The following is a 26,955-nucleotide window of genomic DNA, read 5'->3' as shown; positions in this document are numbered from 1 at the left end:
GCTTTTAAACAGCACAATACTCCTGGCAAGGTAGGGGTCTCTGGACTGCCCTGTTTACTGCAACAACCCCTGCTCTCCCAGGTAAAAAAAAAAAAATGTGGAGGGCAGGAAACCAACTGCAGCCATGTGTTCCATCCTCTTCGCTACTGGTTACTCACTTGGAGCTATGGAGTCTGTGATTGGCTGTCAAATAGGGATGGCCACTGTGGAAAGATGGTCTCCTCCAATGATGGGCGAGGGGTGGTATAAATCCGGGAGGGATGATTCTGCCTTTTCTTCTAGTCTGTTCCAGTGGATGCTCCCCAAATACCCTTCCTCATTTCCAAAAGGTCCTCTGGGTATCAGAAGGATGCAGGTGAGGGAGGTTGGGGGCTGGGGGGGAGGGCGAGGAGGAGGATGAAGACTGAAAACACTTTCCCCCCTTCGGCTTAGAATGCCTGTAAGGAACATCATCTTTTCAGAAACTTACGAAGCGTGGCAGCCAGGGAACCGAAAAGGAGAATCTAGTGCACAGTGGCAGAGATCATCAGCCCATCTCCTTTCAGATCAGGAACCAAGGAAGCCCACAGCAGGGTTTTCCCACAGAGACACTCATCTTTTGGTGGCTGCTGCAGAAATATTGGCGCAGGTGGAAAAGGCCAGGAACTCCTGTGGTACAATATGGAGAGAATGATAACCTGTGCTGAGACAATTGGGGGGGGGGGGTTAGGGAGGGAGGGGGGGGAAATGTTACGCGTCTCATACTAAAAGAGGGAGGAAGTTGCATTGCCAATATGCAGTGAGGGAGAAGACTTGGGACTGTCTGCTCAGATTGGCAGTTTTGTCTCCTGGGTTTTGTCTTCTCCATCAATTGCTACCTGAGACCCTTTTAAATTGGAGGTGCCTGGCATGCTGCTCAACCACTGAGCTATCGTTTCTTTCCCTTTCACCCCACTCTGTTTTCGCTTGAACAGAATGCTTAATGGGTCTAACAGCAGTGGGGGGGGGGGAAACACCCATCATCAACTGACATTACAGACAAAGGAACCATCAGCTTGTGCATTTTAAATTAAACAGGTAAGTTAATGTGTAAGCCCTCCAAACGTCCAAATAGGCATCCACACGAAATTGAAATATGGCATATGCTCAAATGTAGGCAGGACCAGGGGCGTTCCTAGCCCCTTGGCTGCCCGGGGCGGGAAGCCAAGGGGCACCCCTGGGGGCGGGGCGTCATGACGCACGCACACGCGGCGACGCCCCGCCCCCGGGGATGCCGGGCCGCCACTTCGGGAGCCTCGTCCGTGCAGCGCTGCTGCTCCCGGGGTGACGGAGGGAGCGGAGGCGCGTGGGAATGGTGGGAGGGGCCGCCGCTCCCTCCGTCACCCCGGGAGCAGCAGCGCTGCACACACCCGCCTAGGGGCGGCACGAGGGGCGGCCCGCCCCCACCCTACGACGCCCCTGGGCAGGACGGCAAGGTCCTCAGACAATCATAATACTGTGTAGGGTTGGAAGGGACGCCTAGTGCAGGAATCACAGCTAGAGAAATGTTGACAGGCGGCCATCTGAACTCTGTTTGGAAACCTCCAGTGAAGGAGAATTCATTGGTTGTGGTCCTCTCCTCTGGAGCAGCAGAAAGCAAGCTTGCTCCAACTTCCATGTGACAGCCCTTTAGATATTTGAAAATGGTAACAGACGGTCGATATTTATCCTACTGGAGGTTGCAAAATCCTCTGTGTGTGTATGTGTTCTCCTGACACTAATCCCCATATGTCAGGCATATAATTTATTATTGCATTAAAATGCAAACAGGACTTCCACACCCGGCTCAAAACTGCAGCTGGCTCCGGGGCGGCGCAGCTGTTTTGGACACCAGGATCTCTTACCTGGCAGGCTGTTCTCAGACGCCCGTCCCCTCCTCTGCCTCAGGGGAATCCTCTTCTGGTTCTGCTCGCGGTGCCAGCTGGGCAACGGGGGCACTTCCCAAAATGCCCCGGCGGAGAACGTATGGGCAAGAGGGACCGGATGGGATGTCAGCAAAACCTGCAGGGGAGAAACGAGGCCAGATTTGCTAAAGCAGACACAGGGGTGGGGGGGTCCTTTCTGCTACATTTTCAAGTTGAAAAGAATCTACTTTCACCTGAAAGGTTTGCATGCAAACTATCGTATGCATTCCCCCTAAAATAGTACCATCCCATGCTCTTCAATGCACTTTCCCATTAAACAAACATTTTATATACATTCTACTAACCGTATTTCTGGCTGCATTTTTGTTCTGCTCAATTCATTACGTCATAGTTGTGGCGCCAGCTAGGCTTGGCTCCCAATGCAGTGGAACCGGTCGCGCTGCCTTAAATCCGCCTCTGATTTAAAGCACTGTTATACTGCTTTAACAGCTACGGGCTGTTGCTTGTTAAGGGGGCTGAGAGCTATTAGAAGACCACTAACTCCCCCCACAAAGCTGCAATTCTCAGAGTGGTGTAACAATCCATCTCTCTTCACTGATAACTCTCAGAATTCTGGCTCTGTGAGGGGAATAGAGAGGCCTCCTAAAAAAAGCTCTCAGCACTCTTAGCAAACTACAGTTCCCATTATTCTTTGTGGGGAGCCATGGCTGTTTAAAGTGGCACCATAGTGCTTTAAATGTGGTCTGTTTAATTGGGCCATTCTGCTACAAAAAGCCTCCTCCAACCCTCCTCAAAGGGCCAATGTCGAGCAGTGGCAGCTCAGAACAGGACTTTGGGGCAGATGCCCAGGGCCTCACTGAGCAGATAAACAAGAGTAGCCAGGCTTGCTGCTAACCTTATTTAAAGTTATGTAAAAATAACCATCAAAAAATGGTTTCCACCATAAGCCCATTAAGTCCAGACTCTAAACTCACCTCATGGCACCACTGATGGCCTTGTGGTGCTTCCTTTTTCTCTCTCCCCCCGCCCCCCAATTTCCCACATACCTTTCATGACCACCTCAGGGAGCCCATACGGTTCATACTGAGTGTCATCAAAGGCCACAGAGACACGTTCCCTGCGCCGATGGCCACACTCTGGTCCCTCAGTTTGGGTCTGGACATTTCGTCGGCTCCCCTGAGACAAACACTCTCTCTTCTGGGAAGCATCAGGAACTGCAAGACACAGACCTTGAATTAGGGTACATATACACCAGATATTTAAAGCACCCTACCCAACAATCCTGGGAGTTGTAGTTTGCCCCTCACAGTTACAGTTCCCAGCACCCTTAGCAAACCGGGGTTATTGGGGCAGCTGTGTGCTCTAAATGTAAGGTGTGCTTGCAACCTAAGGACGGTGCGATGACAAAAGAAGAGATGTCCGGTTTCCCCCATGACCTTCCTGTGCTAAAAGGAAAAACATTGCCATTTCAAAAAAAAGAGAGAGAAATATTTGGCTCCATGTTCATCCAAGGAATCCTGGGAAATGTAGTTTGTTATGGGTGCTGAGAGCTGAGAACACTAGTCCCCTCACAGAGCTACGATTCCCAGAGTTCCCTGGGAAGTACTCTGAGAACTGTAGCTCTGAGGGGAATAGTCTCTCAGCACCCTTAACAAATTACAGTTCCCAGGATTCTGGGGGGGGGGAGGGGAGCCATGGCTGTTTAAAGTGACATCATAGTGCTTTAAATGTAGGCTGCAGATGATTTCCCAGTGCACAAAACAAGGTATTCCTCTTCTCTTCCTCCCCCAGTTTGGATTCTCTCCCCCTATATTCTATGCCCCCCCTTACCATCTGCCGTCTCGGCTGCTTCTCTGCCGTTTCCCGAGCCAACCAGTTCAAAGGGGCCAGTGGTGTCCTCCTCTCCTCTTTTCTGGCGCCAGGCCTCCCAGGTAGCCAGCTCCTCGCGCAGGACCAGGTTTTCCTGCTGAAGCTGGGCAAGAGAGGCCTCCAGCTGCAGACAGAGAGTCACCCATGAAAACAGACACCACTAAGTGCTCGCCCACACTTCCGCTTGCCCCCTGCTTGGTTTGCACTTTCTAGACATGGGTCAGAGCCGTTTTCCTCTTGCCCAATCCTTTCCCAGGGAAAACCCAAGCTTCAGCGCTAAATCGGAGCAAACATCAATCCAGAGAAAACCAGAATTGCAGCTCGCTCTGATTGAGAGCCTAAGAGTGATTTCCCCCAGGGGAAAGCAGTGCAACAAGTTGGATAGCCTGAGGCCTAATTTCAAAAGGCTGCTTACAAGAGATCAGTCCAGACACCTGGCAAGAGGTATTTTGTGCTTAGCACCCACCCCAATATATATATATATATATATATTCCAAATGCCATCGCTCTCTCTTTCTTTAAATAGTGTAAGCCTCAGATCTGGCTTTTTTTCCCTTCACCCTCCGAATTCCTTTTCCTTTTGTGCAGTGTCTTTTACGTTGCAAACCACAGGCAGGTACCGATAGCATCAATGACCTTTGTAAGCTGGTGTAGGGGCCTTTTGTTTTGGCAGAAGAGTGGGACAAAGACGTTTTAAACAATTGAAATCCATATAAGATTCCTAGCGAGCCTCGAGGAGAATAAACTTACTTGTTCCTGGATTCCCGGCTGCACCTGCTTCTCTTCGGGCAGACGTCCCGCTAGACCAACGTCCGCAGTGCTCAACATGCCTCCCTGCAGCTGGGCCGACACCAGAGGGACCTCCGAGATCTCGCTGTCTCCGCGCACCTCCAAGGTGTTTGAGGGGCCTTCTGCGTGGTGCCCCTCCGCCTCCCTCTGTCCCAGCAAAGCCCGCAGCCTCTGGCCCTCGGCATCCGCCATTTCCAAGGCTTTCTTGGTCTCCTCCAGCTCCTGGCGGAGGCTCCTCATCAGCTGCTCCTTCTCCTCGGCATCCGCCAGCAGCTCCTCCACGTGGCGGCTCTGGGTCTCCATGGCTCGTGCCAACCGCTCCGTCTGCCTCCCCAGCGTGGCCTGCAGGAGCTGGAGTTTTTCCTGGGCCAAGATGGCTTGGGCCTCGGCTTGGGCCTTGCCGGAGGCCAAGTCCAGGAGGTTCTCCTGCAAACCTTCCACATTCCCCTCCAGGTCAGGGGTCCTGCCTCCTTGGCCCTCTGCCTCAGCCTCCCTGTGTGCCTGCCGTGTGGCTGGCGCTGGGGCATCTTCTCCTGTTTCAGACGTCTCTACGTCTGAGGCCAGCTCCTTCCCCAGCTCTGCCGCTGTCTCGGGCTCAACCGCCCCTCCATCCTCCTCAACCTCTTCTGCCACAGAGACTTCCCCACCGGTCGCCAACACCAAGGCCTGTCCTTTGCTCCTGGGGGCCTGGCAATCCCCATGGATCTCTGGGGAGTCCTTTGTCTTTTGCCAGGCCGCCGCTCCCACCATTGGGCCCAACTGCCTCTCCTGGGCCCAGGCCCGGCTTTTCTCTTGCTGCCAGCAAGCCTCAAGGAGGGTTTTGCGTTGGCTCTCTGAGGCATCCAGGCGCCGCCGCAACGTCAAAACTTCGGTTCTGAGGGCCTGTAGTTCCTCCCGGCCCCGCTCCGTACTCTGGGCCCGGGAGCTCGGTGAGGGAAAACCTGAGGAAAGTGATGGCAGAGAAGAGAAGGCCTGAGAACAGTGATGCATTGTAGTTAAAAGAGATAAAATCACAATTTCACACTGTGGTGATCATTTGGGTCTTACATTTTAAGTGCACACTTCCAAAGCATCCTGGGAATCGTAGCTTACCCCTGTACGGAGCTGTGGTTCCCAGCACCCATAACAAACTACAGTTCTCAGGGTTCGGGGGGGGGGGAAGCTATGTGCTTCAAATGTGCTTCAAAAGAAGCCTCAATTAAAACAAAAATTGAACTGCACGCGGCAAGTTGCTAATGCTGGTGGGTGTCTGGAGAGAAAAAGCGGCATGCGAAATTTCAGTGGGTCTACTCTGAGGGCACAGTCATATATAGCAGAATCTGATTCAGGCGTTCCTAAATCAGGAGTCAGGATCTGGAGACAAAAATATTACGTTCTACCATTCCGTGTATAAATCTTGCTTGCAATGCTCCCTTGTATTAATATATATATATATATATATATATATATATATATATATATATATATATATATATATATTATTGGTTGGGGAGGAATTGATCGTAGTGCTAAGGAGATCACTCTGTCAGCAAAAGCATTTCGGCTTGCCTGGTGGAAGGATCTGTGTGTGTTTCCCAATCCCCCAATGACTTGGGCGACATGGGGGGCAGAGGAGGGAACCAATGGGGGAGAGCCTTGTGCAAACTTTCACTAGTGGGATGCATTCATTGAATCCAGCCCCATAGATTTCTTTTAAAGAAACATATAATTTTAAAAAATCCTCCATTCTCCAATTTTTTACACCTGGACAACAGAAAAAAATGATTTAATTAGAGTTCCTGGAAGTTCAAATGCAATCTTCTGAATATGAATGCACATTTCAATTACATGTTTTTTTTATTACTAGGTATTACACTTATAAATAGCGACACAGACACGGCACTCACCTCTGACAGTATCCATCAAAAGAAAAAAATATTCCTGTTCCTCCCCACTCAGGAGGACTTCAAACATAGTTAGTGGGGGAACCAGTTCACCGGTTTGTCATCCATTAACTAAGTAGCCTTAAATCATCCAAATTTAGGATTGAGGTTACAGCCCTAGTTTAAAGGGCTGCTGCTCCTTTAGAACTAGTATAGGTAATAAAATCTGGAGGAGCAGCGCAGTGCAGTGGTTAGGGACTAGGACCTGGGAGACCAGGGTTCAAATCCCCCCACCCAGTAATGAAAGCTCACTGGGTCATTGGGGGGGGGGGCTGTCACAGTCTCTCAGTCTAGCCTAACTCACAAGGTTGTTGTGAGAGTGAGAGTGAGAGAGTGAGAAGAACCATTAACTCTTGAGCTCTTAGGAGAAAAAAATTGGAGTATAACTATAACCAAGAATGAACACATGAAAGAAAAGCACAGTTAACAAGAGTTTTAAAGAAAAAGAAAAATCTTCTTGGTTTATTAACCTGCAAACTTGTTCCCTTGGCAGCAAGGGATTACCCTGCAACTGAAAAATGCCTTAATACAGTACAAGCAAAACAGGGTGGAATCCAACTAAGTTCTGCTTGTAGTAAACTTTTTTTAAATGAATGGGCCTAAATTAGCCATTAATTTCAACAGTCTACTCTGAGTAGGACACTGGATAAAACCCATACACCTACATGAAAGCTACATATAATACAAAATATAATTATTCCATATCTATACCATAAACGTATGCAATATATGAAATACTATACATAACACATAAAATATAATTACAATATGAAAACACATTTCTATATAACCATGACCAGGGATAAATAGAACAAGGATTGAAGGCTCGCGATTCTCGCAAAGACGAAAACAAATGCAGGCTGCTCTTTATATCCCTGCCATCTAACACAAACACACACAAAAACAATGTGCAGAGTCTCACCTTTCAACTTGGTGTGAGCTCCCCGTTTCTCAGCCGGCTGCTCCAAGCGGGAGGAGCTTATGCTACGACGGCTGCCACTAGAGGGCACCTTTTCTGTCCCAAGCAGGCCCTGTTTTGAAAGTGGGTGTTAAGAGCAGAGAGGTCAGAGGCACAAGGCGGATTGCCAGTTTTCCCACCCATGTCTGTCCAACGGCTGCCTTGATACCCCCCACTGCAAAAGAGAAAGTTGGCAAAAGAAAGGAGTCCGGGTTGTTGTTTTCTTGGAGACTGTTACAGGTGGGTAGCCGTGTTGGTCTGCCATAGTCGAAACAAAATAGAAAATTCTTTTCAGTAGCACCTTAGAGACCAACTGTGTTTGTTCTTGGTATGAGCTTTCGTGTGCATGCACACTTCTTCAGATACGATGGACTTCCATTTCATGCAGCTCAATGTGGTGCCTTCCATAGTTCCATAGGTATCTGAAGAAGTGTGCATGCACACGAAAGCTCATACCAAGAATAAACACAGTTGGTCTCTAAGGTGCTACTGAAAAGAATTTTCTTGGAGACTATTACTCATTTTTTTCTGGTCATGGCCTTTTCCCTTGTTGCAAATATCATGGCAGGAGGGCTGAGTTAAAACAACTCAAAGAGTACTTTATTAATTTTATGGTAAAATGACATTCCAATAAAACCTGCAGAGTGTTGTTCCATGCTTACATCAGACACATGTAAGGAAAAAATTGGGTGCGGACACTGTCAAATCACCGAACCATTTAATACATTGCTAAGGCTTCAGCTATTCATGACTCTCTATAAGCAAGCACCAGTGTCTGCAGGTGTGACATTAACCCCATTCTCTTTTAACTAACTCCAACTCTCCACAGGCCTCAATGGTTGGCGCAAAGGCTTCTGGGATTGCACTTGCAAAGGCTCCTGGGATTGCTAGGCACTGTTTTCGCACCATTTCTGCCATTTCCGCAATCTTTTAGGGCCGCTTTTGCCCCTTTCCGTGCCACTTCCAGGTTCGCAGCGATGTGCACACGGTCGGTTGCCTGTGCCTTGAATGCATGCAAATGGGGAGTTGCCCATACATATTTTAAGAAATTCAAAAACATGGAGAAGCGGAAGTTCCATGGCAGAACACCTGCTCTGCATGCAGAAGGTTCCTGCTTCAATCACAGTTTAAAGAAGTCTTTCTTAAAGGGAATTCTCTCTGCCAGAGGACCTTAGACAGCCACTGCCAAGAATTTAAAGAGAGAGACCAGCATCCTGGTCTCACAGCAGCCAACCAGATGCCTATGGACAACCTGCTACCAGGACCCAAGCACAAAAGAAATCTCCCTTCCTGTGGTTTCCAGCAACTGGTATTCAGAAGCATTGCTGCCTCCAGCTGTGGAGGCAGAGCAGTAGGCCTCTCTTCCATGAATGTGCCTAGTCCTCTAGGTTTGTGGCCATCACTGCCTCCAGTGGGAGCGAGTTCCATAGTTTGCACTGCGCAAAGGAGGACTTCTGTTTACCTGTCCTGAATCATCCCAACATTCAGCTTTATTGGGATGATCTGTTTTTTTCCATCCTGCTACAAGTCTTCATTAACTTTGTGACATTTCAGTGATGGCGTTATCATAAATTGCTGCTGCGTCCCAGTGCTTATTTTGCACCCATGGATTCTTTGTACTGCAGTTATGCCTGACCTCACTGTTTGAAAACTGTCCATAGCACATGCGTATGGTTTACATTATATACTATATTACAGGGGTGGCCAACTCCCAAGAGACTGCGATCTACTCACAGAGTTAAAAACTGGCAGTGACCTACCTCCTTTTTTGGGGTTCAGGTCAAAGAAGTTGTTGAGCCACGTTTTCTTAGGGGTGAAAAATGTTGAGCTTTTTTTAGAGGAGCCAAACTTGTTGAGCTTTTCGGGGGAGCCAGTGATCTACCACAGACGTCCTGTGATCTACTGGTAGATCACGATCTACCTGTTGGACGTGCCTGCTATATTATATTATATTATATTATATTATATTATATTATATTATATTATATTATATTATATTATATTATATTATATTATATTATATTATATTATATTATATTATATTATTGTTATGAGTTTGGGGGAAGAGGATATAGGCTATATACATCCGGGGGCACTGTATCTTAGGCACATCAATAAAAAAAATCTTGTTACTGGGGGTGTTTTTTGTATAAAAAACAGCTGAACAACTTTGGGGGTGTCCTGGTTTTTACTTTTTGAAACATGGTAACCAAACTTGTGGTTAGTTAGAAGGACGACGAAGCCAGAGTTAGAGTTTAGTCGCAGTGATGTGACCTGTAAGTAAAGCAGCAAGCCAGAGTGAGTTTGAGAGCCGTGATTGATTTCTGTTTGAATCCAAGGCTGCGGCTATGAGAGAAGCAAGACCCTATTGGGGTGTAAATGCTGTAAAACCCTCCACTGTAGGCTTGGATTGTATATATATGGAAATAAACCATATATCATAAGGACACCTCGGTCTCCACTGTGCCTCATTTCCAAAAGAAAACACGAATCCCAGATAAGTGCCTGAAACTCCTGGAAACTTGCACCACTCAGAGATTGGGGTGGCGTGCAACAGTATGTTAGGGAGATTAGCCCACCTTTTGCTGGTGCCTGCTTTGGCGCAGGTCTCCCACATCCACCGACGGCCGCCTCCCTCTGCTTTCCAGGGAGCTGCTCTGGAACAGAAGAAAAACAAAGGAACTCCAATCCATTAGAGGGAGGCAATAAATGTCAACCGTTGCGCCGCCACTTGAAACATCTTCACCTGAGCAAAAGCCCAGTGGCCGTTGGGAGAGAAGGATGCTGAAATAAATGGGCCGTTGGCCTGATCCAGCAGCCAGACTCTTGTGTTATTAAGAGGGAAGAGCACCCCATGTGTCATTGTATGATGGGCTACGCTACAGCCATGAGGGGAAAGGCAGATGTGTCTAGGCCCCAAATCTACACATCTATCTATGCACCCTGTTGCCAGGCAGTTGAGGAATTATCACAATTCAAGGGCACAGCACAGGGCCATTTTGAGGAGAGCGAGGAGCAAGGCTGGTGAGGAGTGTCATCTGGGAGGGAGCCTGGGCTGGGGAAAGCCCTGAGGATCGCATAGGGAGGCCTGGAGGCCCCACACTCCCAAAGAGGCAGGAATTGTGAAGCCCTAATCGTTCCCCTGGTGTTGCAGCCAATGGAGAGGCTGGATTGGACTGCTCTGCAGTCAGCATCTTGCATAAAAGTGCCTGTCGTCCCCCGTCCCGTCCCCTGCAACCTCCAGCGCTGCCAAGACTCCCTTGACCTGTTCCCGAGAAGAAGCTTGTAAAAAGGCACTCGGCTGATGAGCCGCAGCCTTGTAAAACTCTCCACCTGCAGATTGGGGGCCGGCAGGGAGGGAGGGCGATGGGAAACATTGGCTGCTACCTTCAGTGGCATCTCCTGCGAAGAAACACAGTCGATAATTAATGGTGCTAATAATTGCGCCCGGCCAACCGACGAGGACACAGGGCCTCGTAAAACATGTCAGGTGGTGCATGAGGAAAGGGGGGGGGGGGATACCAAACCAGCAAAGTTGCTCTGTCATGGTTTTGCGCAGAGCTGGGGCCAGGATTTACCAACAGTAGCTGGTGCCCAATAGAACCGGTAGGGCAGAAGGCAGGGAGCCCACCAGTAGGTGGCGCCAGAGCCAATGGCAGGCAGATCCAGCTAAAGCTACTTTGGTCCCCATCCACCTTCCTGCTGAGTTCTACAAGGGGCAACACTGAGACCAAAGAAGAGGAAGCTGGCAGGCAGGTGGGGGCTGCTTGAGGGCAGGCCGAGGTTGGTGGGGCAGTTCCCCATTTGCCCTGATAGACCAGAACTTCATGATGTGGGTTGGTTTATCTTTTTACAAGGCAGGGGAAGCCTCATTTAAAAGAGAGTGGGGTGGTTTGGGGATCATTTCCATCCTTTCCTTTTGCAAATTCATAATCACAGTCCTCCTGTGCTACCCCAGCAAGGGGCAATAGATGCACCCTATCTGCGGGGGGCTGGGGAGAGGGGGAGGCTAACACTTTGCCACTTCTGAAAAACAGGTGGTGGAGCTCAGAGCCCCTCTGGAAGCCTGAACTCCTAACTGTTACAGGACAGGCAGGTAGGACACAGGAGCTGTTTAGGAATTGAAGAGTTGAACTAGGGAGGGCAAGGCCTGGATTCAAATCAGCCCAGATCCCCACTCTTGGATGGGGCCGCTAGAGCAAGCATTGCAATCATTCTTCCTCTGTTTGGAATATTAATAGCCTTCCTCACAGGGTTGCTTGTGGAGACAAATGAGGCCATTACGGTGAGGCACATACCCCCTGCACAGTTAAAAAGCAAAATTAACAGTGCCCTTCGCAGCGGACAAGAGGATGCCTTATCACTTTTGGAACCATGCAGGATTAATGTCTTTATGTGCCCCTCCCACAAAGAGCCCTGCCTAATAATAGTATTTCTTAAAAGGAGCCACACAGATGTGTGCATAAATTTGGTTGGGATTAGATACTTATAAGGGACGTGGATGGTGCTGTGGGTTAAACCACAGAGCCTAGGGCTTGCTGATCAGAAGGTCGGCGGTTCGAATCCCCGCGACGGGGTGAGCTCCCATTGCTCGGTCCCTGCTCCTGTCCACCTAGCAGTTCAAAAGCACGTCAAAGTGCAAGTAGATAAATAGGTACCGCTCCGGCGGGAAGGTAAATGGCGTTTTTCGTGCGCTGCTCCGGTTCGCCAGAAGGGGCTTTGTCACGCTGGCCACATGACCCGGAAGCTGTACGCCGGCTCCCTCGGCCAGTAACGCGAGATGAGCGCCGCAACCCCAGAGTCGGACACGACCTGACCTAATGGTCAGGGGTCCTAGATACTTATAGGCTGCAGTCACCCACATCCTGCCATTTCTACCACTGCTGCCTCTCTGTGTGGATGTGGCAAATTTATTCCACAATATGGCCCACCAGGGTCTCACCAAAATGTATGAGTTTGCTGCCAGCCTGGTTTTGCAAGACCCAGAGGTTTGGTCAACCGGGCTACAGTAGCATAGACCGTTCCCATTGCCTCAACACCAGAAGTTTGGTCAAGCAGGCCACCATGGTATAGACGAAGGCTGGCACTAGAGCTGTGTGCTTAGCCTTAAGTCAACCTTAAGTTGGAAGGGACCCTGATGGTCATCTAGTCCAACCCCCTGCAGTGCATAAAGCTTTTGCCCAACGTGGGGCTCGAACCCGTGATCCTGAAATTTAGAGTCTCATGCCTACTCACCTCCGTCTGGCCGCCTCGCTGCTTCTTCCACTGAGCCAGCTCAGCTCGGATCATGTCCAGCTGCCCCTGCAAATTCCATAGTTCCCTTTCCTTTTCTTGCATCCGGGTTTCTGCTTTGCCAAGAGCGAGTCTCAACTCTGAATGGCAGAGGAGGGGAAAGGAAAAGCTGCTCAGGCAGCGGTGGGGAACTATTTCCACCCCGAGGGCCACATTCCCTTCTGAGGGCCACGTGGTGGGCGGGGCCAGAGTCTAAAGTAGGTGGAGCAATGATGCAAATGCTGCGTTTGCATGGTAAGCCTCACACATTCCCAGCAAGGCCAGGGAGAATTGTGGTCCAGGGAGAGTTCTGAGGGCCGGGCGGAATTCTGAGGGCCGCATGGTTTTTAAAAACCTACAGACCACGTTCCGATACCTTGATTTTCTTTCTCGAGCCTCTCTCCCATGGATGCCAGTTCCGAAGCCATTGCATGGGCCTCTTCACCATTCTCTGTGGGGATGGGGCTCCCGGGTGGGGCACTGGGACAAGCCGCTTCTTGCTGCCAGGAGGCGGTGGGGCTCTCCTTCCCGCAGGGGCCTCCAACGGCAGGGCTGCTGTCCTGAATCTGCTGGAAAGTGGGAAAGGAGTAAGAGAAAGTCTCATGGTCCAAGACCAGCTTTAAAAGCAGACTCTGCCAATCTGATGCCTTACAGGTGTCCTAGACTACAAGTCCCATCAGATTTAACCAGCACTGGCTAATGGCAGCTGGAGTCCAGAAAGCCTGGAGGGCACCAGCTGTTCCAAAGCCACATTAAAGCAATACTCACACTTGCTCCAGCTGCAAGGGTCCTGCTAAGCTCTCCTTTGGCCTCGATGCCACCTAGAGAACAGAGGGAGAACTGGTTGCCCGGGGAACCAATTTGGGCCTGCAGATTGAATAAAGCCTACCTGTGGTAGTAGGTTATATAGACACGAGCAAAACCACTCCGCTGTGGACTACCACCCCATCTCCAAGCCACCAGAGTTTTGATTTTCCTCTTCCCTCCGTGTCACTTTTCCCTTGCGTGTCGTGTTTTGCCTTGTTTTCAGATTGTAAGCCTGTGGGCAGGGACGGCCCTTGTGGGAGCTTTTTTGGCTGAAGAGTGGGGGTACAAATGCCCTAAATAAATCTAAATCCCTCAACTGACAACCCTTCCTTTTCCCTCACCCCCTCACCCCCCCCTGCCACGAAGTCACAGACGCTGCCTTGACTCTTTCCCGTGACTCTTCAGCCGCTAATTCCACCTCCATCTGGCAAAGCCTCTAATCCCCGGACATAGGAAGAGGCGCCTCTTGCTCACTGGCTTGGCCTAAGAGGACCCTGTGCCCTTTCCTCATCTTCCGGTTTCTTACCTTCGGCCCACGGAGTGGAGGAACCCCAGCGGGGGGGCAGGAGGGCCAAGTGGGACTGCGACTGCAGCTTGTCCAGTTCGATTTGGCACCTGGAGGGAGGCAGAGGGAAGGAAACAGGAGAAAGGAGATCCTCCATGGTCATAGGCAGTGTACCTGTGTGTACCAGTCTGCAGTGAGATCCTGTGCCTGGGGGACTTTTTACTCCAGCCAATGGAATGTATCAGGTGTTTTTTTTTAAAAAATGCTTCATGGGGTGTTCCAAATAAAGAACTGATCCAGGAAAGTAGAATTTAAGAAGTTCAAATCTACTGGCCCAACGTATTTTGTTTAGGGGCATTATATGACCCCAAAATACGTTGGAATTTGGCTTGGGATAGCAAAGCATCCTCTCAAAAACCAAGACCCTCCAAGCATCCCTATTTTCAGGGACAGTCCTGCATTTTACAAAAAAGCCACCTGGTTTCTGATTTGACCCCAGAATGTCCTGCTTTTCCTTAGGACGTCCCTATTTTCATCAGAGAAATGTTGGAGGTTATGGAGTTATCCGACCCCTGAGCCACCTGAAGTCAGCCCTGTATATGGAAGTTTTTAAATGTTTAATTGTGTTTTTATATATGTTGGAAGCCACTCAGAGTGGCTGGGGCAATCCAGTCAGATGGGTGGGGTATAAATATAAATATAAATATAAATATAAATATAAATATAAATATAAATATAAATATAAATATAATAATAATAATAATAATAATAATAATAATAATAATAATAATAATAATAAACTCTCCATCAGGCTTTATGTTTTGTCCTTGACAAAGAAGTCAATTGGAGTGGCTAGGGCAAGTGAATCAGATGGGTGGGGTATGAATGAATGGAGGTTTTGTGGTGGTCACCAGCTTGGAGGGTTTTAAAAGAGGATTAGACAAAACCCATTGCTATCACTGGGTACCAGCCACAATGGCTACGCCACTGTTGGAAGACGTATACCTCCGATTCCCAGTTTCTGGGAATCACAAGTGCAGAAGGTTGCTGTTGTGTTCAGGTCCTGCTTCCCGGAGGTGTCTAGTTGGCCGCTGTTAAGAACAGGATGCTGGGCTACATCTTTTCTATTTTTACCCCACCCACCCTGATCCATAATTCAAGAGGATAATATTGTCCTACCTTACAGGGTTGTTGTAAGACTTACTGAGCGAATGTAGACAGAGCATTTTGCATGCTCCAAATGCCAGCTTTTATTACCAAAGGAAGCTCAGAGATTTTGCTACCTGCAGAGGTTTATGGAAATCAAACTCATCTGCATATATCCGCTGACGGTGCTATAATTTCTTCTGTTCCTGTAAGCACCAGGCAGACCAAACGGCTGTCTAGGACACTGAAGCCCTGTCCTTTGAGCCATGGAAATCCAGCATAGCTCCTTTCCCTCTGGCTTCTGCGATTTCATCAAGCATTGCGCCCCTACTTCCTTCACGGCCTTTAAAAGTTGTTCCTAGGATCCCTGCACCTGGCTACTGAATTCTGCACCCACCTGACAAGCCTGAAAACCTGTGGGGCACAGACTGCTGCTTCCGTCTCTGTCCTTGTGACGCCAATCCCACCGACCCCACAAGTCCCAGCCATGTTTCCTGTACTGTACCTACGCAGCTCTTCTTCCAGTTCCGTTTGGCGTCGGGTCGCCTGAGCGAGCTGAGCCTCCAGGCAGCTCAGCTGGGCTTCTTTGGCTTGCAGCTCCTGCGCCAACCGCTGACGGCTACGCTCCAATTGCTCACATGCCTCGGCCAGACTCCGGTTCTCCTGAGAGAGAAGGGCCCATGAGGCCCGTTCCTCATCGTGCTGCAAAGAACAGCGAGAGATGAGCAGCGTTAAAACAACAACAAATACAAAAACACAGTGTGGTTTGTGTCCACGGAATCATAGAATTGTAGAGCTGAAAGGGACCCAAGGGACATCTAGTCCAGCCCCTGGCAATGGAGGAATCACAGCTCCAATCCAGCCCTGCTCAGAGGAGACCTTTCGAAATGAATGAAAATGCGTCACTCAATTTCAGTTCAGTGAAAACTCTGTTGGATGCAAACCAATGTTGGTTATACATCAGGGATGTGGCCCTCCAGGACTCTCTGTCTGGCCCTCGGGAACCTTCCTGGGTCACATAACCATATTTTGCACACACAGCTCCTTTTTGCCTGCCTGGAATGTGCCCTTGAACTCTGATTGTGCCTCTTGCTTCTCTGGATGATGCACAGAAAGTTGCGTAGGGTTGTATGTAATATTTGCATTCCTTGCTCCACCCACTTTTGTCTAGGGCCCCACCCACAATTAGCATGCGGCCCTCAGAAGGTTGGCCAGAAGGGAATGTGGACCTTGGACCGAAAAAGGTTCCCCATTCCTGCTGCACATCATGCCTATATACTGTAAAAGGTAAAGGTACCCCTGACCATCAGGTCCAGTCGTGGCCGACTCTGGGGTTGCGGCGCTCATCTCGCTCTATAGGCCGAGGGAGCTGGCGTTTGTCCGCAGACAGCTTCCGGGTCATGTGGCCAGCATGACTAAGCCGCTTCTGGCGAACCAGAACAGCGCACAGAAACGCCATTTACCTTCCCGCTGGAGCAGTACCTATTTATCTACTTGCACTTTGACGTGCTTTCGAACTGCTAGGTGGGCAGGAGCTGGGACTGAGCAATGGGAGCTCACCCCGTCGCAGGGATTTGAACCGCCAACCTTCTGATCAGCAAGCCCTAGGCTCTGTGGTTTAACCCACAGCGCCACCTGCATTCCTCCTATATACTATGCTGTAGTGATATTCCTTGCTCCAAAATGTGATTCAGCTGGGTACATTCTGAACACTCCCCACTAAAAAAAATCATGACCCATATAAAGATACTGCGTTGTTTCCCCTGGTTTATTGCACTTCCAGTGCTTTTTCCCAGTTTGCAGTCTGGTTTTTTATTGGCCAAGAAAACACACAGATTATAGACATATTCCTGAGTTTTTCTCCAGTATCACGAGAGCTAGAAGCTTGCTTTTTGATAAATTACAAAAACTTGAAAAGATTCATATCTTTCTTTCGCTTACTACAAATCTCCAGTCAGCTATGGATCTGCGAATTGGCCTGGGCTTAATCCTCAACCTCTGAGCTATGGGGAAATAACCACACTGGCCTACCCTGCAGGGTCCGTGCAAGGACTCTGAGATAGTACATGCGCCATAAACTGAACGTATGGGAACAGCAATACATAAGCACTATGCAGAATAACAGCCAAGACGGCATATTGGTTAATGCAGCCGTCGGCAACTAGTGCCCTCCACAGGTTGTTGGACTACAGCTCCCATCAGTTCTGGCTGGGGCTAATGGGAGTTGTAGTCCAACAACCTCTGGAAGGCACCAAGTTGGCAAAGGCTGGGTTAATGGTATAAGTTTCGGGTTTTGTTCAAATATCAGCTCACTCATAGCTCACAGGAGATTAAAAGCAAAATTATTTCTTAGCCTCAGGACCCCAGCAGTCTTGAAGGTGGCTTGCTCAGTTGCTGACTCTTGATAGGCCACCTCCCAAGTGTTATTTGTTCTTAGGGCTCTTCTTCTTTAAACAGAACAGAGGACCATCCTCTTTAAAGTAGGACACATGGTCACTCTGGGCTAGGAACTCTATGCAGCGTGTCTGCAGTGAACGGGGAGGAGACTAATGTTGTTCTACCTTACAGGGTTGTTGTAAGGATAGCTCTGAAGCACACCCAAAAAGCACTGTATAAGTTCCATGACCCAGGTGCTCGAACAAATAAACTGCGTACATTTGAGAGTTTTCAGGGGTGGGGAATTCCCACCACCCAGATCGAGGGCCACAAAAACCCCAGCTACCTTACACACACACTTTCCTCTATCTTCCAGCCAGACAAGAGAGAGGCATTGCCAGAGTTCAAGGTCACATGCCAGCCAAGGGGGGGGAAAAAGGAGGACCAATGAGGGAGTGGAGCTGAGTATATCATACAGCCTGATTCCTGAGAGCCAGAGAAAGAAGCCTGCGGGCCACATTTGACCTGCAGGCCTAAGGTTCCCCACCTCTGGATTAATGCAAAGTGTTGGTGCTGACCTTTAAAGCCCTAAACGGCCTCGGTCCTGTGTACCTGAAGGAGCATCTCCACCCCCATCACTCAGCCCGGACACTGAGGTCCAGCGCCGAGGGCCTTCTGGCGGTTCCCTCACTGCAAGAAGGGAAGTTACAGGGAACCAGGCAGAGGGCCTTCTCGGTAGTGGCGCCTGCCCTGTGGAACGCCCTTCCATCAGAAGTCAAGGAAATAAACAACTACACGACTTTCTGAAGACATTTGAAGGCAGCCCTGTACCTTAGTTTATGAACTTAATCTGTTCTGGAAGTCTGGTCTTAAACCAAAGCGTTCTTAAACCAAGGTGTGCTTTCCCATAGCAGCGGGGGACTCAATTTACAAATGGAACACACTCAACAGGAAGCAGAACATGTTCTGCTTCCAAAGCAAAATTCACAAACCAAAACACCTTCTTCCGGGTTTGCAGCATTCTTAATCCAAGTTGTTCATAAACTAAGCTGTTCTTAAACCAAGGTACCACTGTATCCGGAAGTTTTTAATGTCTGATGTTTTGTTGTGTTCTTTTATACTCTTTTGGAAGCCACCCAGGGTGGCTGGGGCAATCCAGTCAGACAGCCGGGGTACAAGTAATAAATTTGGAGAGTATAAATACCTTCCAAAATTTTTCGGTGAAAATCGGGATGTTCTGTTTAATAATAATAATAATAATAATTTAATTATTTATACCTCACTCATCTGAATAGCTTGCCTCAGCCCCTCTGGGCAGCTTCCAACATATATAAAAACATAATAAAACATTGAATGTTAAAAAACTTCCCTATGACTTCCGGTTAGGTGCCGAGTCAATGGCGGACGGGAGTCCGACGGCTCCGTCCTCCGTTAGGCGATAGGGATCTCCGTGCCTGCGCCACGGGTCCCTTAAAGCCACGGGAAGAGCGTCCCGTGGACCGACGGCTTCGTGGGTCCCAGACGTGCTGTCTCCGCTCCTGATTGACCCTCGTAAGGGGGAAAATCAGGCGAGCGGAGCCCCAGCACGGGACTGAAGAAGCGACTGCCTGCGGAGGATCAAAGCAGCGATCCCGCCAGACCTGAGCACCCGGCACTTCCTACACAGAAACTTCCAAAGAAACTCTGTAAGTTAAAATACTGGATTATTTTACAAGTTTAAAGAGCACTGCTTGCAGAGGAAATTGCAAAAGGAAGCCTGTTCCCTTTGAACTGTTTGCGCGAGCTTGGTAGCGCTAAAAGATCAAAGCCGCGACTAACGGGAAAGTTTTGCGAACTCTGCCAAACTTTTTAAAAGTGGATTAAAAGTTGCTTAAAGGTTGTTTAAAGACTTAAAAACAGTTGATATGGCAAAAGAAGAAGCCCCTCACCCTCTGGATTAGGATTCCGGGTCAGTAGCGGGCTGTGATATATTGTTGCCATTCTTTTTTCTTTGTTGGTGTTTTAGTGACTGTTTACCAGTGGAGACATTTTGATTTCTTTGTAACCAGATACAAGCTACTTTTTGGACTTTGGTGGTAACACTGCAAGCTAGAAACTGTTACTGACTTGGGCTATATGAAAATATACCCTTCTTGGCTGTAAGGAATTTATATTGTGGAAAATTCAAACTCTTTGCCTAAAAGCTGGATCTTTGGGACTGTTGTGGGCTCCTGGCTCAGCAGTCTCTTTGTTCTCGGAATTGAGCTGCTGGCCACCTGGTGTTTACTTTTGGGACTGTTGGCCTTCTGCTGTGAATGTCTGAGATTGTTACCACAGCAACTGGAGTGACCTTGAGATTACAATTGCAGAGCCCACAGGAGATGGACACTAGATCAAAAACAGCTGGTTCTAGTTCTGCACAAAAAAGAGGCTCTGTTTCCCTAACTCTACAGGAACAAATGGAGAAATTGGTTGTTAGTGTGGCAGAAATTGCAGCAGGATTGAAAAGCGTTACTGAAGGGTTGAAACAAACACAAGATCAAGTTTCATCAGGAAATACAGCAGTGAATTCAGCAATAGAAAAATTACAAGCTGACATAAAAGCTGATATTAAAAATTCTACGCAGACCCTGGAAAAATCAATTGGGCAAATTGAGGAGAACGTAAGGAAGAACAGAGAAGAAATTAATAGAATTGGGCAGGAGGTGACCACCTTGAAAAAGGACTCTGAAGAAATTAAAGTGGTCAAAGAAAAAATAAAAAAGGTGGAGGAAAAATTGGACAATTTGGATTTGGAGCAGATAGAGAATATTGGAACACGACAGAGAACTGTTGAAGAGTCTCTCGCTTTTCTGCAACTACATCAGAGAGAGGGCAACATCCGTCTAAGGGGTCTTCCAGAATTGGAAGGGGAAGACCTAAAAGATTATATTGTGAAGCTATTTTCAGGATATTGGGAGCTAGAAGAAGTTAACGTCTCAGCGCGCATAGTGAAGGCCTTCAGATTTGGTCCAAGAGGTTCCAGAGGAAAGAAAAGCAACAAAACAGTCAGCGACTGTTTGATTGTGCTACACGACCGACACGATAGAGACTTTTTTCTGGATTTGCACTATAGAAACAACCTGGTGGTAGAGCAGAATAAAGTAATTTTTTATAAGGACATCCCCAGATTTTTCCTGGACAAAAGAGTTCCTTACAACGACTTGGTGACTGAGCTCAGAAAAAGGAAAATTCCCTTCAGTTGGGAATTTCCAGAAGGCCTGGCATTTACGTTTGAAGGAAAGAAGATAAGAATAAGGTCCTTGGCGGAGAAGCAAAAGTTTTTGGACAAGCATCAGGAACAATTTAAAGGCACACCACTCGACCCAGCACAATTATACAGGTTCCCAGCGGAATTTCCACCACCGCCGGGACCACTAAGTTTACCAGGTTCAAGCCAGGATTCAGAGAAAGACAAGAAAGGAGAAGCAACTGGAGGAGAAGAATAAAGAAAGGAAAATGGCGCTCAAGCTAATGACATGGAATGTCCGGGGATTGAATCAGAGACCAAAGAGACGCAGAGTGTTTTACAGCATAGAAAAGAAGAATTTGGATATAATATGTTTACAGGAAACCCACATAGCCCGACGTCATAAAAGATTACTACAGAACAAAAAATTAGGCCAAGAGTTTATATCATCGGACAAGGTCAAGAAGAGAGGAGTAGTGATATATGCAAAGGAGAAATATAGCCCAAGACAGCTTTTTAAAGATGAAGAAGGGAGATACATCGCAATTGAAATTAATATACAAGGCGAAAAACTTTTGATTCTGGGACTTTACGCACCAAATGATGGAAAGTCAATTTTTTATAAGAAAATACATGATCTGCTGTTGGACTATTTGGATTACAAATTAGTTTGCCTTGGAGATTTTAATGGTGCAGTTTCCACATTAATGGATAGATCTCAAAGAACCAAATTAACGAATGATGGGAAACTCCCAAAGACTTTTTTCGAAATGGTGGACAATTTGAATTTGGTGGACTCTTGGAGATTAAAAAACCCTACAGATACAGAGGCAACTTACTTTAGTGAATCTCAGCAGTCATGGTCGAGAATAGATTACATTTGGATTTCGAATGAATTGGCTCCAAAAATACAAAAGGCAGAAATTGGCCCTAAAACTCTTTCAGACCACAATCCGGTACAGTTAAATCTAAAAATGATTTCCAAGGATTCTTTCAGATGGAGAATGGATGACGCTCTGATGAGAGATACCAAGCTAGTAGAAAGAGCAGCGAAAAAGATGAAAGAATATTTTCAGATAAATTGGAGTTCCGAAGTGGAGAAAAGAATTGCGTGGGATGCAAGTAAAGCTGTAATGAGAGGATTCCTCATTAGTGAAAAAGCAAAAAAGAAGAGACAACAAAATGCAGAAATGGAGAGATTGTTGAAGTCAATCAAAGAAAAGGAAAAAGAATTGAGAGGGCATCCCAGATGTGTTAAAATCCAAAAAGAAATTAAATACTTGCAATCCCAATATGCTAATATAATGAATCAGGACATTGAATGGAAAGTGAAAATGATGAAACAAAGAACATTTGAATCGGCTAATAAGTGTGGAAAACTACTAGCTTGGCAATTGAAGAAAAGACAAAAGGCAAATGTCATCAATAATTTGGTAGTAAATGGAAAAAACGTGGAGAAACCGGAGGAAATCAGATGGTGCTTTCAAAGATTCTACAAGCAACTGTACAAGGAGGAGAAGATAGATGAAGTAGAAATAGACCGATTTCTGGAAAAGAACGGATTGCAAAAAGTCCCAGAGGAAAAACTAGTTACTCTCAACCACCCAATATCGACACAGGAGATAGAAGATGCAATAAACAACATGCAATTGGGGAAGGCTCCAGGACCGGATGGATTAACAGCAAAATATTACAAGACATTGAAAGACTGGCTATCGCAGCCGCTAAGAGAAATTTGCAACAAAATATTAGAAGGAGATAGGGCACCAGAGACGTGGAAAGAAGCCTTTATCACACTGATTCCAAAACCAGATACTGACAAGACTCAAATGAAAAATTATCGTCCAATATCCCTTTTGAATGTGGATTACAAAATTTTTGCAAATGTATTGGCTACAAGGTTGAAAAGAGTGTTGAAAGATTATATACATAGAGATCAAGCAGGTTTCTTGCCAGGAAGACAAATTAGCAATAATACGAGAATTATTGTGGACATATTAGAAAAACTGGAGAGAAACATAAATACAGATGCGGCACTACTGTTTGTTGATGCAGAGAAAGCATTTGATAAAGTTTCTTGGATATTCATGAAAAAGAATTTGGAAAGGATGGGAGTTGGAGAAAAATTTCTGAATGGCATCAAGGCCATCTATACAGAACAAAGAGCTAAAGTAATAGTAAACAGTGTGATATCGGAGGAGTTTGAAGTTGAAAAGGGAACAAGACAAGGGTGCCCTATCTCCCCTTTACTTTTTATTACGGTCCTGGAAGTCCTCCTAAATATGATACGAAAGGATAAACAGATAAAAGGAATACGTGTGGGAGAGAAAGAATACAAACTACGCGCCTTCGCAGACGATCTGATGTTATCCCTGCAGGAACCGGAAAGCAGTGTCCCCAGAGCCTTGGAAATAATTGAACAATTTGGACTTGTAGCTGGTTTCAAATTAAACAAACAGAAAACCAAAGTTTTAGGAAAAAATCTGAGTGCAGAACAAATCCAAAGAATACAGGAAGGCACTGGCCTCAATTTTGTTAAAACAGTAAAATATCTAGGTATCAATCTCACAACCAAGAATTTGAACCTGTACAAGGACAACTACGAAAAACTGTGGATGGAAATAAAGAAAGACATGGAGATATGGACAAGATTGAAATTGTCGTTAATGGGAAGAATTGCCGTGATAAAAATGAATGTCCTACCAAGGATGCTGTTTTTATTCCAAGCCATACCAATTTTGGACAAACTGGATTGTTTCAAGAAATGGCAAAAGGACTTATCAAAGTTTATATGGCAGGGCAAAAAGCCAAGAATCAAGTTTAAGATTTTAACAGACTCTAAAGAGAGAGGAGGCTTTGCCCTGCCGGACTTAAGACTTTATTTTGAAGCAGCGGCCTTTTGCTGGCTAAAGGATTGGTTCAAACTAGAGAACGTTGATGTATTGGACTTGGAAGGATATGACAATATGTTTGGCTGGCATGCATACCTTTGGTATGACAAGGTTAAGATCCACAGAACTTTTAAGTCTCATATAGTTAGAAAATCCTTGTATCAGGTCTGGACTAGATATAAAGATTTGTTAGAGAGAAAGACCCCTAGATGGATTTCTCCAGTGGAGGCCAAAGCCTATAAGAGACCGAACATGTCTGCAAACTGGTTAAGATATATGGACATATTGCAGCAGGAAGGGGACTCTTTTAAGCTAAAAAGCTACGATCAAGTGAAAAGCCAGGTCCCCGACTGGCTGCATTATCATCAGGTATATGAAACATTTAAAATGGACAAAAAAGTTGGTTTTCAAGTAGAAAAATCAAAACTGGAAACAGAACTGATAGAATCGAATTTTAAAAACCTTTCCAAAATGTATAATCTCTTGCTAGAGTGGCATACGAAAGATGAACTGGTTAAATCGTCAATGATAGACTGGGCGAAAGATGTAGGACATAATATTATGATGGATGACTGGGAGAGATTGTGGCAAAAAGGTATTAAATTCACTGCTTGTCATAGTTTAAGAGAAAATATAATGAAAATGGTTTATAGATGGTATTTGACACCAGTTAAGATAGCTAAGATGAATACCAAAATGTCAGATGTATGTTGGAAATGTAAACATGCGAAAGGTACCTTTTTTCATATGTGGTGGTTGTGCCCAGCGGTAAATGCTTTCTGGGATAAGATTTATAACGAACTTAAGAAGGTAATGAAGGTTACCTTTTGTAAGAAACCAGAGGCATTTCTTCTGAGCATAACTAATGAAGAGATACCCAGTCAGGATAGAGTGTTTTTTATGTATGCCACAACAGCAGCTAGAATCTTATTGGCAAGAACATGGAAAGGCGAAGAGATACCAACGGTGGAAGAATGGCAGATGAAGATGATGGAGTATATGGAACTCGCAGAACTGACCGCCAGAATCCGAGACCAGAGGGAGGAGATGGTTTCACGGGATTGGAAGAAATTTAAAGACTATCTAGTTAAATCAGTAAAATTGAATATTTGAGCAGAATTAAACAGAACAGCGGCTTTAGCAGGTATATGTTAGATAAAGTTGTTAGCAAGATATTTTTGTGTGAAAGATTTATTTGTTAGAAAATATGTTAAGATTTGGTGTTTAAATTAAGATATAATTAAGTAAAGTAAAGCACATTAAAAACTGAGCAAATGTGAATAGAATAAGATACAAAGCTACCTAGAAGATATATATGATTCTGAAGACAGTGGAGGGAATGGGGGAAGTCCCCTAAAATAGAGAAGATAGCAACAAGAAAAGTAAGAGGATAAGTGTTAGTTTAAAGGTTTGTATATGTTTCTTTTTTATTGTAATTGTTTGATTGTGTTTTTGGTGTTGTGTTTATGTATTGCATTTTTGTATTGTAAATGTTGGTGTTTATGTTATGTTTTCTTTTGTCTTAATAGAAAATAATAAATTCTTAAAAAAAAAAAAAAAAAAACTTCCCTATACAGGTCTGCCTTCTAAAGGTTGTACAGTATAGTTACTTATCTCTCAGGCTCAGGGGTCGCATAACTGCACACCGTCCAACATTTCTCCAAGGAGAATTGGGACACCCTAAGGGAAAGCGGGACATTCTGGGATCAAATCAGAAACCGGGGCGGCTTCTGTAAATCTGGGATCGTCCCTGGAGAATAGGGACACTTGGAGGGTCTGCATTATTGTTATTATAACAAATGGAGCCCCAAACCGGAACCACAGAAACCCCTTGCATGGCGGATGTGCCCAGAGGATGGGAGACTCTTGCCAGGTACAAGCTCCCTGCCCCACGGCCCCTGCAATTACCTTCTGCCTCTGTTTGTGCATCATGGCCTCGAGGGTGTCCAGCTGCACCTGTTTCTGCTGCCGCTCCTTCTGCAGGCGCTCCAGCCTCTGCTCCACCTCGGCGATGGCCCGCAAGGCCCGGGACGGCAGCCCCACCTTCCATTCCTCACCTGGCCAGCTCATGGTACTCTCTAGAGGTGCTCCTGTCGGGGCCCGGCTCATGAAAGGCTTCCGTTTCTCCCCACAACCAGGTTTCTCTCTGGCCTCCCAAGGACAGACTGGTGGGATTAAAAAGCCAGCCAGGGCTTACAGCAGCGTCATGCAGAGGAGCTGCCAGGATACTTTCCTGTGCAGCCGGCCGGGCAGGAGCAGGTCAGCCTACACCTAAGGCTGGAGGGCATGGCAAAGACCCCCAGTTACGAAAAGCAGCTGCCAAATCTCAGGGCTTCCACTAAACTCTAATTGCCACCTTCTTGGGATCTCTAGGGAAAGGAGTTTAAACTGGTCTCAGGGTGGGGAATTAAGAGCACACAGTCGGGCGGTTTTAATTTTCCCGCTGGGCCAGACCTCAGCCTTCCCCGCCATTCTAAAAATTTAATCCTCCTGATTTTTTCCAGCTTGCCCTGCTTAACATTCTCATGCAATCTGCCTTTTCTCCTCCCTTCTAGGAGCGTGCAAAAATGAGGAAGATCAAGCGGGCATCAAATGCTCTTTTTTAAAAAAAAAACCACACACACAGAGGGGAATCAGCAGAGGAGCATTAAACCTCCACTAAAAAAAAAACACACAAAAAAACCCTGTCTCTTGTGTAAAGAATTAGGGTTACTAAACTCCACCTCCTGCTTCAACAGGCTTCATCCAGGGGCTCCCTAGCCCCGCCTCCTGCACGTTAGGGGTGGAGTTTCAAGCCCTACAGAGGCCTTCAATCAGAAGCAGAGTTTAAGCAGCCCACACATCACTTTACAGTGGCTTTCCCTCTGTTTGATTCAGGTGTGGATTGCAGTGGAGGTTGCTTCATTCGAGTGAACTCCTTCCTAACTTTTTACAACCAGTCTTCAGGGCGGCCCTGTTTGCCAGCTTCCTCCTTAGTCTCAGCGTTGCCCCTTGTGGAGCTCAGCAGGGAGAAGGGGACAAAACTAGCATTACTGTAGTTGGTTCTGCTTGTCATTGGCTCTGGCTCCACCTAGTGGCGGGCTCCCTGCCTTCCGCCCTACCCATCCTGACAGCCACCATTGGCAAACTGTGCCTTCTGGATGCCATTACGGGGTGTGTGTGTGTGTGTGTGTGTGTGTGTGTGTGTGTTTAAAGTATTTTTTTATTAAAGATTTTCTTGATTTACAAAGTTATGTGCAATGTCTCTCTCGTTATTTTTCCCATGTAACATTTTTACAAATCAATTTCGTTTGTTGAGACATTAGGAAGAAAAGGGGGGAAGAGGTGGGC

The 26,955-nt window shown here is 46.8% G+C and overlaps 2 protein-coding genes across 3 annotated transcripts; both read right to left on the bottom strand.

Moving 5' to 3' along the window:
* Positions 1-369: 369 nt before the first annotated feature.
* Positions 370-13,923, bottom strand: LOC117039147 (GRIP and coiled-coil domain-containing protein 1-like). The gene is made up of 11 exons (XM_033136216.1): positions 13,849-13,923; positions 13,461-13,577; positions 13,069-13,261; positions 12,657-12,793; positions 10,001-10,078; positions 7,386-7,494; positions 4,503-5,482; positions 3,714-3,912; positions 2,930-3,097; positions 1,863-2,019; positions 370-682 (listed from the first exon to the last, which is right to left on the bottom strand). The coding sequence occupies exons 1-10, from the start codon at positions 13,921-13,923 to the stop codon at positions 1,877-1,879; spliced, it is 2,199 nt and encodes a 732-aa protein (XP_032992107.1). The 3' UTR covers positions 370-682; positions 1,863-1,876.
* On the bottom strand, positions 13,867-26,220 carry LOC117061862 (centromere protein F-like). Of its 2 annotated transcripts, none has more exons than XM_033174844.1 (3): positions 25,534-26,220; positions 15,656-15,852; positions 13,867-14,114 (listed from the first exon to the last, which is right to left on the bottom strand). In XM_033174844.1, the coding sequence occupies exons 1-3, from the start codon at positions 25,732-25,734 to the stop codon at positions 13,970-13,972; spliced, it is 543 nt and encodes a 180-aa protein (XP_033030735.1). In that variant the 5' UTR covers positions 25,735-26,220; the 3' UTR covers positions 13,867-13,969. The 2 variants fall into 2 exon arrangements, with proteins under 2 accessions (XP_033030735.1, XP_033030734.1); XM_033174843.1 differs by having other exon boundaries at positions 15,660-15,852.
* Between the last annotated feature and the right edge of the window lie 735 nt (positions 26,221-26,955).

Source organism: Lacerta agilis, chromosome 17 (genome assembly GCF_009819535.1).
Source record: "Lacerta agilis isolate rLacAgi1 chromosome 17, rLacAgi1.pri, whole genome shotgun sequence".
Taxonomy (NCBI): Eukaryota; Metazoa; Chordata; class Lepidosauria; order Squamata; family Lacertidae; genus Lacerta; species Lacerta agilis.
Note: the sequence above shows the minus strand (reverse complement) of the source record. Positions and strands in the feature narration are given on the sequence as shown.